This window comes from Netta rufina, assembly GCF_964035555.1.
Source record: "Netta rufina genome assembly, chromosome: 3".
Classification (NCBI taxonomy): Eukaryota; Metazoa; Chordata; class Aves; order Anseriformes; family Anatidae; genus Netta; species Netta rufina.
In genome coordinates, this window is record NC_140125.1 from 89,749,928 (window position 1) to 89,764,886 (window position 14,959).

Sequence of the window (14,959 nt, forward strand, 5' to 3'; positions counted from 1 at the left end):
GAACTGAGGAGACTTTCAGTAATCACTGGATGACGTGGGAAAAAGGACTGAACCATTTTTCTGACTTGGGAAAGAGTACCCAGAGTAACTTGTATTTAACTTATGACTAAAATAAGAAAATCTACTACTTAACAGATTCATCTTAATAACAACAACAACAAAAATCACAAGAGGGACCTACTAGATTATGCATTTTGTCATCCAATGGATTCTAAGACTGTTTTAACTGATTATGCAGCTTATAAATTATAATATCACAGCTTCCAGAACTGTGTCCACCTTTTATACAGTACTGAGAGTTCAATACATTTACTACTACAAATATGAGACAAGTAAAGCAGGCGGGGAAAAAGACGTGGTTGAAAAAAGACAATTATACAGTTTTACTACAGAATTTCTGGTTACTGTCAAAAACATATGCATAAAGACAAACATATGCAAGTCTATTATGACTTTGTCCAACTCTTGGATCTTCATAATAACCAGAGCTGGTGCCAGAACATGGGAAATAACATTTTTCTTCCAATTGTTGAAGGAGAAGGATGTGGGGTGGTCAATCAGTCAGGGAAATAGAAAGCAGCATGACTTTTGATATATCTTAGAGGGTGTCTTAGAGGGTATCTTTTCTATGATTCTATGACCATAATGGTGTATGCATATGTGCACCGTCTTCAGCACTGAGTTACATGTGAAATATGAATGTGATTTCATGTTTAAAATGTGATGTTACACAAGTTTGGGGAGGCTGGGTATTTATTATTCTTTGAGAAACAGAGAAGGGCATGAAGAAAAAACTTTTGGGAGATCTCATTAGTAGCTATATAAACAGCAAATGCCTGCCACTTGATAGCAATGGTTTAGTGAGCACTGACTGCAAAATAGGCCTGTAAAAGTTGATGGTATCGTGGAAAGTAAGGACCAAGATTCATCAACCTTTCAACAAAAAAAGACTCCAAAGTTTTAGAGGATTTGATGCACTGTGAGGCTGGAGTATCTTATCTACTCAAAAAGTGCTTCAGGGTTGTGTAATAAAACTGAAAAGAAATATCAGGATATCCCTGATCTAAGAACAAGTACTGGGTGCAAATTTTGAATCAAAATGGGAACTAATTCAGGACTTCAGTGGAGATTCCCTCATTTTGTATACTAAGATAGTTGCAGAAAATGTCTGTTTTTTTTTTTTGTCAGAAGAAGACAAATGATTACATGACAAAAACGGATGCGTTCCCTCTCCCAGGATGACTAAATCTGAGCTGTATGTTCTGAAAATTGCCATATTTTCTGGAAAAAAAAAAAGTTTTATGCAAAAGCCTGTCTTCTCTAATAGAAGAAACACTAGTGTACATTTTATTCAACACTAAAACAAAAGGAATCCAAAACTTTTTTTCTAAGCTTTAGACAACTGTACTGAAATATGCTTCAGGTTTTCAAAAACAAATTTCAGTTTAGCCCACCTAAAAAAAACTATACATAGGATTATCCTTAAACATCTGGTATATTAAGATACTATCACCCTACATATTCCTTCACAGCTGAGCTATCTGGGGAGCAATATCTAAAACTTGTGCATTGGGTGTACACAAACCTTACAGAACAGACAGAGCAATAGCAAGTAATGCTTATCTTAAGTATCAATTTAAGTATTGTCAAATTGGTTGAATTGAATTCAAAGTTCCATAGTGACCATGACAGTGACAGCAACAGTAACATTTCCTCATATCCTCAAATACAAAAGCTCTGTGCTCTCCAGAGTGTGCATGAGAATTTTTTTGCATGGACCAGCATGGCAGCAGCAATAAAGCTTATGGTAGTTTACGCAGAAGTTTCTCAGTTGCTCATGGGAAACTGTCAGGTGTGACACAAAATGGAAGCTGCATGGATGATGAAAATGATTCTATACAATGTTTTGATTTCAGAGTAACTTTTTTTTTTTTAAAGACAATACAGATGGTGAGACAAGGTGTTGTGCTAATATTATGCTGCTGCTACAGGAAGGTAATCACAGTTCAACCATTTATACGGTTCATTTATGACAGAAGAATAAATTGTTCTGAAGAGTTACTTATTCTGAAGATAAGACACATTTGTGATATGAAAAGGGATTTTTTTTTCCTTAAAGTATCCTTAAGTTATAAACTGGCCATTACTTTTGATGCAGCTACATGTATCTTTACTTCCATGTACAAAGAAGGATTCTTAGCAGCTGCTGAAACGTCCATGAAAACAGTTTTACTTGTTACTACTAAATGCTAGTACTGCATTTGCCTTAGCAATCGGTTTAACATTTGAAATGATAGTTTTAAGAACTTGCAGCAACTTCATGAATACATAATATCTTCATCATTCTTTTTTCAAGCTTATAGCAGTGATCAAGTTGAGCTTTTGTGCTTCTACATTTTGTAGTTACATGTCTGTCTTTAACAACTGAGCAATAACCTTTGTGGAAATCTTGAGATATTAAGAAGGCAAATTAACTTCATTCTCTTCTGAACATTTCAAGACAATTAATAAATTATCAACTGTACAAATATACCTTTAATAAAGACAGGACTTATTTATCTTACATAAAAAAACACAGCAGACAACATTGGCAAGGAAATAGTAAAGGAAGGAAAAGGGGCTTAAAAATATTTTTAGAGTCCCATGCTGTAAACTCAATTTTGATATTCTTATTTTTGTTGAGAAGGAGTATCTTAATCCTAGACTAATCTGGTTGAACTCAACAGAGGCAATGCCAAAATGGTTGAAGAGTGCTTCATCATCCCACGTTATGGGGGAAATGTGGATATTCATTCACACACACACTTTGCAAGAAAATGATGTGTGGAAACCCGGATCACACAAGAACTTCAGTGTGCTCTATGGAGGTCCGTGGTGTGGGGGGCAGGAGAAGAGAAGGGGTAAGGACCCTGCAGCACAGCAAGGAATTTGAATGCAACTTGGATTTAGCAGAGGAGACTCTTAGATGGAGAAGATACTGTAGTATTCATTCAATGCAAATCAAGTCTACAGTCTTAGAAGATTCTAGCAACTAAGGAAGGTTGTATATAGATAGGTAGAAATGCTTATTTGAATTAGGTGCCTAGGCACATTTATTAACTTTTGCCTAAGATTCTTGAGCAATTTGGTAGACAGGGGGACTGGTGGCATTTTCCAGCTCTCATTGCAAAATACATTTTCATGTGCTGTCTACTCTGTCACACATCAGGGGTTGATGACTGAAATTTTCTTTGCCCCATAAAGTTAAACCCCCATTTAAGAATTCAGGTCTTATCTGTAAACAAAAACCTCACACTTAAACGCATCTCACAGGAATCACAAACAGGCGAACTCTCCATTCACATTTGGCAAAAAAATATATCCATTAAAATCAGAATAGACAATTTTGTACTGTGTCACATCAGCTGCCAGAATGTTTCTGACCTAAGTGGATGAAATTTCCTCAACAGGCCCTTCAAGGCTCAGTTTAGACACTCTTAGGGCATTGCAGATTCTATCCACCAATGAAATCTAGCAATTTTCTACAGTGATATCTGAGAAAGTTTGGAACCATGCATTCTCCAAAGGCACACTTGAGCACACACAATCCTAAGAACTTGCTATCAGAATCATAGTTACTCAAGTGTTGACCCAGAGAATAGAGTCCAGTGAGTTCAGACAAACACTTCTGAATTTTTCCAATCAGATGGAAAATATCTTATTTCAAATGGCACATGGACAGCTGAAAAAATGTCCCTGGTCTTAACATGTATGCTGAAACTTTAAATGTAAGAAGGCCTGCACCTTTTTAGAACCTATGTTTTATTTTAATTTTAAATGTCCTTTCTCTTAGCTGATGTGAAAAGCATCAAGATTAATTACTTCATTGAATCAAATACCATTACCAGACATACTGGAACAAATTTCCCTCTTAGTAACTTATGTGAAATTGTATGGAAATAAGGCAAGAACCCAAACACATCAAAGGAAGTAAAATTTGCCTGTGTAGACATCAAAAGTATATCACGGTGATTATGAAGTCATTATATAATGAATAAATGATCACATTATTTTAAATTCAGATCAGGAAGATAGAGAACTTTCTAAATCCCACCATGATTTAATTCAGCAATTGTCATCAGGGATATCCAGGGAAAAACTGGTTTAGTGCTGCCAATGAAATAGTAACTCTTCATTTAGTTTGGGACAACTGGGAAATCTATTCATCTGACTCGCAACAACAGTCAAATAGAAGTAGAAAAAAATTTGTCATCCAAAATGACCCTTAACATTTTTAATATGAAAAGGACGATGAACTAAAGTCTAACCACAATACAAACTATATTTATGAACATTTAGGGTAATGATAGTTCATGAATGCTCAAGAAAACTGTAAAAGATATAGCCATGCTACATGCATCTTCATCTATAGCCATGCATTCTCAATAAAGACCATGGGAGACTGCATTACATCTAAGTTTCAAGCAAAAAGCAAAATAAAAAATGTTTGCAATCGATGCTGAAACATTAATCGCTGTTTTAAAATATTTTTTGAGTTCAACTGATACTTTTTAATAATGCTTGGAACATTATGCAGTAAACAATTTAACAGTTTGAACCATCCAGTGGTTCATATATGAAGAATGATATATAAAAGAAATACCAGTGAATGGACTGTAGAACCTTTTAATTCACCATTTTTTAGAAGGAAAGTTACCATGGAATAATCAGGAAAACTTTTTTTTTTTCCACAATGCACTCTGCAAAACCAGCATCCTCAATGCTATAATGAAAAAGTGAAAACAAAAACAAAAAGCAAGCAAAAAGAATGAAAAAGAAAATCAAGCAAGAAAGAAGAAAGCAGGACCATGCTGTTCACCCACGCACCTGGAGGAACAACTCCAATACCATCATCAACATCATAATCTGAGATGTCACTATCACTGATTGGCCGAGATCCTGCACAACAGTAAGGTAAACAAATACCTGAACATCTGGTTGAGTTATGAAACGTAAAAATATGTTCATTTAATGTACCACTACAATTGAAAAGATGACTTATTTCTAAACAATAGAAGAGAGCTAAACTGCAGTGACCATGAAGTTTCATCAAACAACTGAGCCAATCCAAAAGCTTACATATGCTGAAGCCTCCTCTCCCCTTCTCCTTCCTCAGTACTCTCCTACTAGGTTACTTTAGCTCACGTTAAACAAGCAAAATGCTTTTGTGATATTTCAGTGAGTTGAGTAAACTGAATCAACTCGCTGAATGGGAAAGGAGAGGTGGCAGCATATGGTGAGAAAGGAGAAGAGGAAACAGCTCTGACAGCTATTAGAAAAGTTCAAATATCTCTTGAAAACTAACCTTTAGATTGCTATCTCTATACATATTCTCATGCAGTAATTACAGTAGTGTCATATTTCTGTAATTCATTCCTGAATGTGCCTATGCATATCATTTCCTATGCATTAGCTGGAACTAATAATACTTATTTTTAAGTACAAGAAGAAAAATAGCTTGGAAGCATGTTTTAAAATAATGCCCTACATCCTTCTTGTTTTTAAATAAATCCTTATTCAAGTTAAATGAACAGACAGGCTACAACACTCAAGTATGTCAATATATTAATTTTTTTTTAGTATAAATCATACAAACCTGAACAAGAGAAGGCTCCGGGGTGACCTCATTGTGGCTTTTCAATACTTAAAGGGAGCTTATAAAAAAAGGTGGAGAGTGACTTTTTGCTCAGTCAGATAATTGAGCAAAATTATCTGATTTTGGACAAGGGGGAATGGTTTTAATCTAAAGAGGGGAGATTTAGGTTAGAGGTGAGGAGGAAATTCTTCACTCAGAGAGTGAAGAGTGAACTGGCACAGGTTGCCCAGAGAAGCTGTGGATGCTCCCTCCCTGGAGGTGTTTAAGGCCAGGTTGGATGGGGCCCTGGACAACCTGATCCAGTGGGTGGCATCCCTGTACATGGCAAGGGGGTTAGAACTGGGGTGATCTTTAAGGTCCCTTCCAACCTGAGTCATTCTATAATTCTATGAAAACTGAATTAAGACTCTCCAGAACAACTGTATCTCCCCACTATAAGCACATATTTTCTCTTTGCTGCTAAAGTAGACTTCTCATCTGATTGTATATATGGTGTGTGCATATAAAAAGAATATCAGAGGCTGAAACTAATTTTTGATGAAAAATGTTTTACAACTCACAAAGCTTTAATGCCTTTCTTTTTAAAATAAAAAGCTTTTAATTACTATAAATGTATCTAATAATCATGAACTTCATCTTTCCTTTTAAAACAAGATTTATGCAAACAAGTATTTGACCAATTTTCTTTTGCTACTGAAAACCAACCAGTTCAAACAGTTTTTGTATACTTGAAAGTTATGCATCACAGGTGACATGCTGACTTAATGTCTTAATTCGCATCTCTTTTTGGCATACATTTTCATTATGTCTACAGATTTTACCTTGTATCCTTGTAAGATAAATATCACTACACCATAACCAACATTTTTAATTTAAAATTTTAAAATCATTAATGGAATTTGGACCTACTTTGTAATTTTTTGCTAGAGCTTTCTCCACCATGTACATGTCTTCTTGGCATGAAAGGTGATGGCTGAGGCAGAGGTAGTGAAGATTCATCATGTGTCTGTAGCTTATACCAATGTGGTTCATCATCTAAAAGTGCTGTCTCCAACTCTATAAGAATCTAGTAGAAAAATTGTCAGGTTTTAATTTTAAAGGCATGTACACACAAACACATATATAGTATATATATATATATATATCTGTTCAAAAACAAATGACAAACTTGGGATAAATGTGATTGTATATATCACCTCTCCAAGAAATTCACTCTCTTCTTCTTGTACTCTTGGCTGATCCCATACTGTTATTTCAAGCATTCGTTCTCTAAAATCTCTACGATGTACATGCGAGTAGAGAAAAGTTTGGTTCCATTTTGGCTCTAGACTTTTCTTTACTGTTTTGGTCCTCCTTTTACTCTTATCACTGAAACATAAATATTTGTGATTTATTTCCAATAACAATTTACAAAAGAATGCCATCTACTCATCAGCAGTAATTATTGGTGTTGTTCATTCTGATCTGATAATGCTTAAAAGAGAAAAAAGTATTTACTGTACTGTGTATTTGTGGTGGATTGCATTCATCCAAATATCCACAGAGTTAATTTAATACTGACTTGCATATATCAAGTGTGATTTTTTATAACCAATATAAATAGAACAAATTTTTAAAAATAATTCTCTCATTCATTTAAAAGTTTATTCAGTAAGTGAAAAATATAATTTTCTCAACTGAAATACTACCTTCTGTCTGGAAGAAAATACATTTTTACATAGGGGTTCCTGGGGCGTCCATCTATTCTTGGTGGCAAATCTGTTGCTTGAAGAACATTCACTATTAACTGATGTCCCACTTTGTCATACCACAGTTTCACCTACAAGAATCAAGTTACCAGAAAACATTATTGAAAATGGAAAAAAAATACACCTAGAATTTTCACAGTGCACAAGATCAACCACAATGTAAAAGTAGTATTTATCTTTCCAAGAGACATTAAGATATATTTTGTTGCATTAATATTTAATTGTTAGATGGAAAAGATGTTGGCATACACCAAGACTTTTTTATTTATCAAAGCTGAATAAAATGGTGGTGCTTGATTATTCCTATATTGCTTATTGTACTCACTGCATAATCTTGTACATGTGAGTCCATTTAAGTCAGCACTGTCTCAGTTCTGCCCTTTAAAAGCTATACTTTAAACAGGAAGCCCTGACTACAGCTAAACTTAAAACATGGCAGAAATCTGTCTGCTCTGATTTTCCACCTTACAAATGTTCTTATGGAAAGAATAATATGCAGTTAAATTATTTCCTAATAGGATCATAGCATAAAATTGTTGAGTGTACTTAAAAATTAATATAATCAATATGAAAAATAAGAATGTACAAAACAAAGTCTGTGTGCTTACGGTATATTTAATAAGCACAGCTTCAGTTAGCATTACAGAGAATTCCAGGAGGTGATGTGCATCTAAATTGAAGTGTATTACTGAATGATGCTACTATTAACAAATACATAGCTCTTTAAGTGCTCTCATAAAGAAGATAAAGTGGTACTGTGTTTGTTATCTGCAGGTACAGAAGAGTCACATTTTTCAATGTAGAGGGTACAGAATGACAAGTTGCAAGACACTTTCATGTGCTCCTCTTAACATAAATGCCTGCACACTCGTGTATTAAATCAACACTTTACATCCACTGTGACTACAGTGAGTGCGTGCTCACACATTTGAAAGACACCAATAACAGCCATTTCCATTGACTTCCCAGTAGACCTTGGGAAGTCAGAGGGCTAAGGGAACAACATCTGAAAATGTTCATTACTAACTCAAGAAAAAACAAATATTCTCACAGAAAGCTGTCCCGGTAGGACTTGTGGTGCATCCCTTAGGGCTCCAGGGCTGGTTGGAGATATAACAGAAATAGAAGGCCTTTCCATCTTCTGAGATTCAAAAGAACTTGAACCTAAAAATATGTGAGAAACACATGAACTTTCCATCTGAAATTTTAAAGCAAATTTGGGTAATTGATTAAATGATTTTTCTTTGCATTGTATAAAGGTTGTCTTTATATACAGTATTAATGTGATAATATACAGAAAGATGTTAAGCCGATGTAGACAGGGTGGTGAAAAAGACAGTTTAGCTACTCTTACATCAGATTAAATTTCTTGTTTTATTCTAATAATATATTAAAAGTGTTCTTCATCTAACACACCCTATCAGATGTTTTAAATAAAATATTATCCTCTTGCAGAATTGCACAGTTGAAATTTCTGATGAATAAACCCACATTTGTTGTATAGTAGCCTCAGGTGGCTACTGAATTGTCTAAATTCAGAGACAAGAAGATATGCAAGATAGACATCAGGCATAGAGGACACTGCTGCTCCACCAGTGAAGCAGAGCCCTCATGAGTGAGGAAAACCTCATGACAGGCAAGGAGCAATGTAACAGGCCTAGGAGGCCCTTCAGGATCCTGACCTAGATAACACTTCTCATTGCATCTCAGACAAGGCTCAGATGAGAAATGGGTGGAAGCCATGGCCTTCATGGCCTTCACACACTTCAGATGGCAGACTTCAAATAGAAGAGCTAAAAAGACACACACACCGTTGTTTTTTTGTTGTTGTTGTTTGTTTGGTTGGTTTGTTTTGTTTACTTTTTTTTTTTTTTTTTAAGCATCAGGAATTTCAACTATGGAACGTTTTCTGACACAGCAAACAAGATCTCTGAACTAGGCTGGATGGTGCAGGAGGTGAAATTCTGACACCAATTGTACCTTTGGCAATCCCCTTCCCCTGTCTCCTCACTTATGTTAGGACAAGTAAATTAAATAACTGTTTTGGGTCACAGCTTATACAGGCATAAACTGATATGCTTAAAAACAGAAGATATAGGAGAAAAAAATAAAATCCTACTAGCATTTGAAATCTATACAGCTTTTAATCAAATCTCTATCATTTCACTTTTAAAACACAAGACTGAAAAACACTGAATTTTGTCATATAAAAACCTGAAGACAATGCAGTCTCCCAGTGCCTGTCATTCTGAAAATTCATAGACAAAATGATTGTATGGGGTACAAGATCATGTCAGGCAAAGAAACAAAGTGTGTACTCACTAGACTCTAATGGGGGATGAGAACTCTCAGGAATCCGCGGAATATCACTAAAACATGAACATACACAAAGTAATTAGGAACAAGGGAGAGGATCTCCTGCTATAACAAATATGTATCTAGGACATTTTTTTAGAAATACAGTTTTCTTTTGTGTTCTACTAGATTATGTGGAAAGACAGGAAATGTTTAAATACAGTTCACTATTTTCCACTAGGACTCATGAAAACCTTAACATTGCAAACTCCTCCTTCCTTCAAAATGAGGAGCTACAGATGAGCACTACAATGATAATATTGTGGATGGCTTCCACGATATTTTTATAATAAAAGAGGTTTCTTTTATTTTTATAATAAAAGAGGTTCTAGAGAGGTTTCATGAACAGAATGGTGGTAAAAGTAGAGCTACTGACACTCAACCATTCCTTGGAAGAAAAACAAAAGGAAAAAAAAAAAACAACACAAGACATAGATTAACTCACTAGTAATTTTTATATAAACGCCTCAAGGAGTTCACGGAATGAAACTGATGAAAATGTCTTATAATAATAAAAAGAAAAAGCAAACAACATTAGCAAAGTTAAACAAACAGAAGAATAATACATTTCTTGAAAGCATATTACAAACGTGTGGAAATTTTTTCAACATAAACACACCCAACACATATTTATGCATAATCAAAATCAAACTGGTTAAGTTCACAAAAATCTGTAGAAATTTTAATATCAACACAATTACTCTCCTATAAAATTCTGGATGATGGATGATAGCTCCTTGTTCTGTCCTGTTCCCAGCAATCATAGAAAACACATTGCAAAAGCAAGAAATGATTGTTACAGTACAAATGTTAGCAAAACAGAGCAGAAAAATGGAAACAAAGTTCAAGTGGATTACATGAAAATGTTTCTAAAAAAAAAAAAATCCAAAATTTAAACTACAGTAATATTTCTGAAGAACATGTAAAGATTTTAAGTCTAAAGCTGGGGACTCTTAAAGGCATTCAGGCATTCTGTTCAGTGAAACATTACCATACCAACTTTGAAGTCAATAAAACTAAGACTCCTAGGTCATATAAATGCTACTTGTGAAAAAGAAACAGACACTTAAATCAGAAAAGAAAGGTAACAATGTCCAATCATCTGATCTTCAATTTATTTTTCATGTTCTGCATTTTAATCTTCTCTTGCACACAGTTTAAGAAAGGCTATTTCAGCTCCAAGTTAACATTTTGCTTTAGCTTGCATCTCACATCACTAACAAAGACACTCTTCTCTTTCTCTTGACTTTGTAAGTAAGGAGTACCGTGGTTTCCTCAAACTCATGGAAATACAACTGCATTATTTGCTCTTGACATGGCGTAATACTACCTCAGAAACAAACACATGACATGTTGTGCAGGACTGTTGTGCAGACTTCTTAGCATTTTTTCTTTTCAATTTCCAGGGAAACTCTCATCAGTCTTAAATATTTAGTTTGCTTATTCAAACTATTTTTATGCTCAATAGGGCATTAAGTTTGTGATATTTTCTTGTGCTAGAATAAGAACTCTCTCTTCTGCAGTATAGCACTGCTGGTAATAATGTCACATTTAGGATATTTAGATGAGGGTTCATATGTGTAAGGAATGTTTCGAAACAGAAAGTGCACCCTACACACCTGGGTGGATGGAGAAAGGCATCAAAATACATTTTGTTTCCATTTTTCTTCATTATTGTCCACAATACATTAGGAGGAAAAAAAGCTACAAATAAGCCCCAAATACATGTATTAATTACGGATATAAGCACTTAAGAGTTGATTTACATTTACAATAAAGCACTTTCACACTATCAGACTAACACATAAGACACAAATATCAGATCCACACAATTCAGGAAAAAACAGCTACTACAGCTACTAGAATGAAGATGCTACACCAGAAAAAAAAAAAACAAACAAACAAAAAAAAACAACAACAATACCAACAAACGGTCAAGTTGATAGTATTTCCCTCACTTAGAGATGGCAATACTGAAGTCCTAACCAGATAGAGGTAAGTGACAAAAATAATCAGATCTTTTCTAAAACTTTACTCAGCAGACAGGAAAAAAAAAAGAAAGTGCAATGTTTTAATGTATTTTTCTGAACTCCTTATAATTTTTATGACAAACTCACATGAACAGTGAAAATTAGAACATAAATTTCAACTCCAGACAAAATGCATTGTTTGTGACTGAAATGTTATTTGACAATTTTCCCACTCACCATATTCACTATTCATGCCCACATTAAAGCTCATTCACTCTCAGGAAATCACTAAACTAGTACAAGAGAGAGCTTTTGTAATTTTTTTTAAGTAATTATTGATAGAAAATATTCATTTCCTTAAAAGTATGTCAGATATATTTATCTTGTTTAAAGATAGCTACACACATAACTACAAGACATAAAAAGCAAATAAGTAGAGTATGCAGTATAGATCACCGAACTAGTGGCAGTATATTCTAACATTTGTAACTGTTCTGCTTTCTGCTAATGACTTCAAAATGTATATGAAATAACTCAGAACTGTACTTCTATCCATATGTGAATTTCTTACAAATTCAATAATCCAGTTGACATAATCATTTCTTAAATATTACATATTTCTTAAATACTGTAGTAGTTATATTATATTGAGCCTGGTGTATTCAAGTCAATCAAATGCATTAGTCGTATTTTACTTTTGAAAGTTAGCATTTTAATTAAAGAAAATTCTGAAGAGAAACTATAATCCAAAGCATATTAAGTAACCAGATCAGTCTTATCTAGCCTACTTTTATTTTTGGACTGCAGAAAGTCTTATGACTTAAAATATCCAAACCTAGACTAGTCAAAGCAAATGGAGGGAAGGGAAGGGAAGGGAAGGGAAGGGAAGGGAAGGGAAGGGAAGGGAAGGGAAGGGAAGGGAAGGGAAGGGAAGGGAAGGGAAGGGAAGGGAAGGGAAGGGAAGGGAAGGGAAGGGAAGGGAAGGGAAGGGAAGGGAAGGGAAGGGAAGGGAAGGGAAGGGAAGGGAAGGGAAGGGAAGGGAAGGGAAGGGAAGGGAAGGGAAGGGAAGGGAAGGGAAGGGAAGGGAAGGGAAGGGAAGGGAAGGGAAGGGAAGGGAAGGGAAGGGAAGGGAAGGGAAGGAGCACAATCACTTTAAAATCAGAACAGAATTTTACTCCTCTACCAGAACAATGCAAACATCAGAAAAGTTATGTCAGAAACATTCTGGTAAAGAGCTGCTGACCTCAAATTTCATCTTTTTATCTTTACCTTGAAACACAAAGGTTTTTGTACTCTTATATAATGTTATATATGAATATCTTATATCTGATCCTTCCACACCTCTATGAATACCTTAAATCAAACCCAACTTAGGTTAAGATTGCTGCCTGCAAATCTATGGTTTGTGAGGATCACTGTTTCACAATACACTGCCACAGATGTAATTTCTCTGAGGACTACAGTTAACAGCTTAATCACTTAAGATGAACCAAATTCAAAGGTGGTTGTAGCCCACACTTCCTTAGGTTGCTCATCTTCTATAACCTACAAAGTGTACCCGTCTCCGGTGTTCATCCTCCTACTTCCAAAACTGCTCCTTTCTATCAGAACCTGCACATTGATCTGCAGTTTGCACTATTTATATTACTTGAGCAACTGTCTGACATTTAGCATTGCCTGGCTTGTTATGGAGATTCAACCTCCTTGCAAGGACCTAGAGTCCAAGCACAGAGCAGTTGAATCCCACTGGAGAAGCAACAATTTTGTCAATATTATCTGTGGAAATCCAAGCAAATATAAATACCATCCAACAAGGAAAACAGAGACAAAAAAAAAAGAAAGTTTTACCTGCACTATCCCATATGAGGTCACCAGAACACACAAGAGACAGTGAGTTAGTTACCATGCCAGGCTTCTTCCCCAACCAGCATACGGCCAGAGGTTTTTCTACGCTATCTTATGTTAATAGCCTCTCACATCGTATGCATATTTATAGGTCATTTTCCCCCTCGTTTTTAGATGCCCAACCCATTAATTCTATTTTTTATAGTTTTCTTACCTACCCTGTGTTTGCAATCATCAGCATTAATGTCAATTAGTTTCTATGGAGTTTTTATGGTACTATTGCGGTTATACTGTTTATTGTTGTTATGCCTTCATCTGCTAATTGTGTTACATTTTTCACATTTTTCTCTAATAAACATCCTACAATTATCCATTACTCAAAATTACATTTGCTGATAGACACAAAAATCCAAATTTACAAGCCTGAGCAAATTGTTTAGACATCAATTTTGTAACTTGCAGCTGTCTAATTGGTGGCCTCACACTCCTCCTATTATTCACTCAAGCCAAACCGTGTTAAATTTGGGCTTTTTAGACCTAATATGCTAGGACTTTTTAAAAAGAGACCATTAAATATGCTGGTACATTACTTGCATTATTAATACTGAGAGATGAAAACATTTAAATTATGCAGACAAAATATCATTTTTCAGGTCTTTCGGGAACCTATTCCCTCACAGGAATTTTAGGTGTAATGGATTACCACTTAATGCCTTATCAAGCAGCTAGTTTGCCAGTCAGCACCTCAGTAGACACAAAACTTTGCTGTACTAGATTTGCTGGATTCAGTAAAATTCACTATCATGAATTTGAAATGACTGTATAGTTTGGATAACAAGACAAGAAGAAGGTAGGAGGTAAAAAGAAAAGTAGTCTGCTGTCCAAAGCAAGCCGTTTCCCATCATACAACACAATCTACATAGATTATAATCAAAACAAACAAAACAAGAAAGTCATGTGGAGTATTTTATTTATTTATTTATTTTTGTTCACTAACATCAGGATTTTCTTTGTTGTAAAATGAATGTTTTTTTTGTTATTCTTTTTAGATAAGAGATGGGTAAATCCCAATCTGATATAAAACAACACAACTTTATCTCATTGCTATTGGAGAAGGGAGTTATCTTTAAATTTCAAATCTGCCTGCTCTAGTCCCTTTGAGATATTTATTTGATCTTCCCAGAAAAAGAAAAAAAATCCTGTCAGGACACAACTCTACAAGGACAGCATTATTATAGCACATAAACATCTCCATGCCAAGACTCCACTTGTCTCAAAATAAAGGTGTAGTCTAATGTGCTCTATTTTTGCTTAAGTCCAGAAATAAATATGCATGATGGGTCATCTAAAGCAAAAAGTTACATTTTATCAGTCCTATGTCCAGGTGCATTTTTTGGGTGTAAAAT

The 14,959-nt window shown here is 34.9% G+C and overlaps 1 protein-coding gene across 9 annotated transcripts in view; it reads right to left on the minus strand.

Annotated features, from left to right (window-relative positions):
* The window catches only part of RIMS1 (regulating synaptic membrane exocytosis 1), a gene marked incomplete at both ends in the record, with an annotated part of 309,016 nt that overhangs the window by 117,757 nt on the left and 176,300 nt on the right, over positions 1-14,959 (minus strand). For 8 of the 9 annotated variants that reach the window (XM_084285036.1, XM_084285038.1, XM_084285037.1 and 5 more), the window contains 6 exons: positions 4,867-4,938; positions 6,545-6,701; positions 6,832-7,003; positions 7,324-7,454; positions 8,435-8,547; positions 9,706-9,752. In XM_084285036.1, the coding sequence (XP_084141162.1) occupies positions 4,867-4,938; positions 6,545-6,701; positions 6,832-7,003; positions 7,324-7,454; positions 8,435-8,547; positions 9,706-9,752 (692 nt within the window). Of the gene's footprint in view, positions 1-4,866; positions 4,939-6,544; positions 6,702-6,831; positions 7,004-7,323; positions 7,455-8,434; positions 8,548-9,705; positions 9,753-10,183; positions 10,241-14,959 lie in introns of all 9 variants that reach the window. The other variant, XM_084285039.1, reaches the window with a different exon arrangement.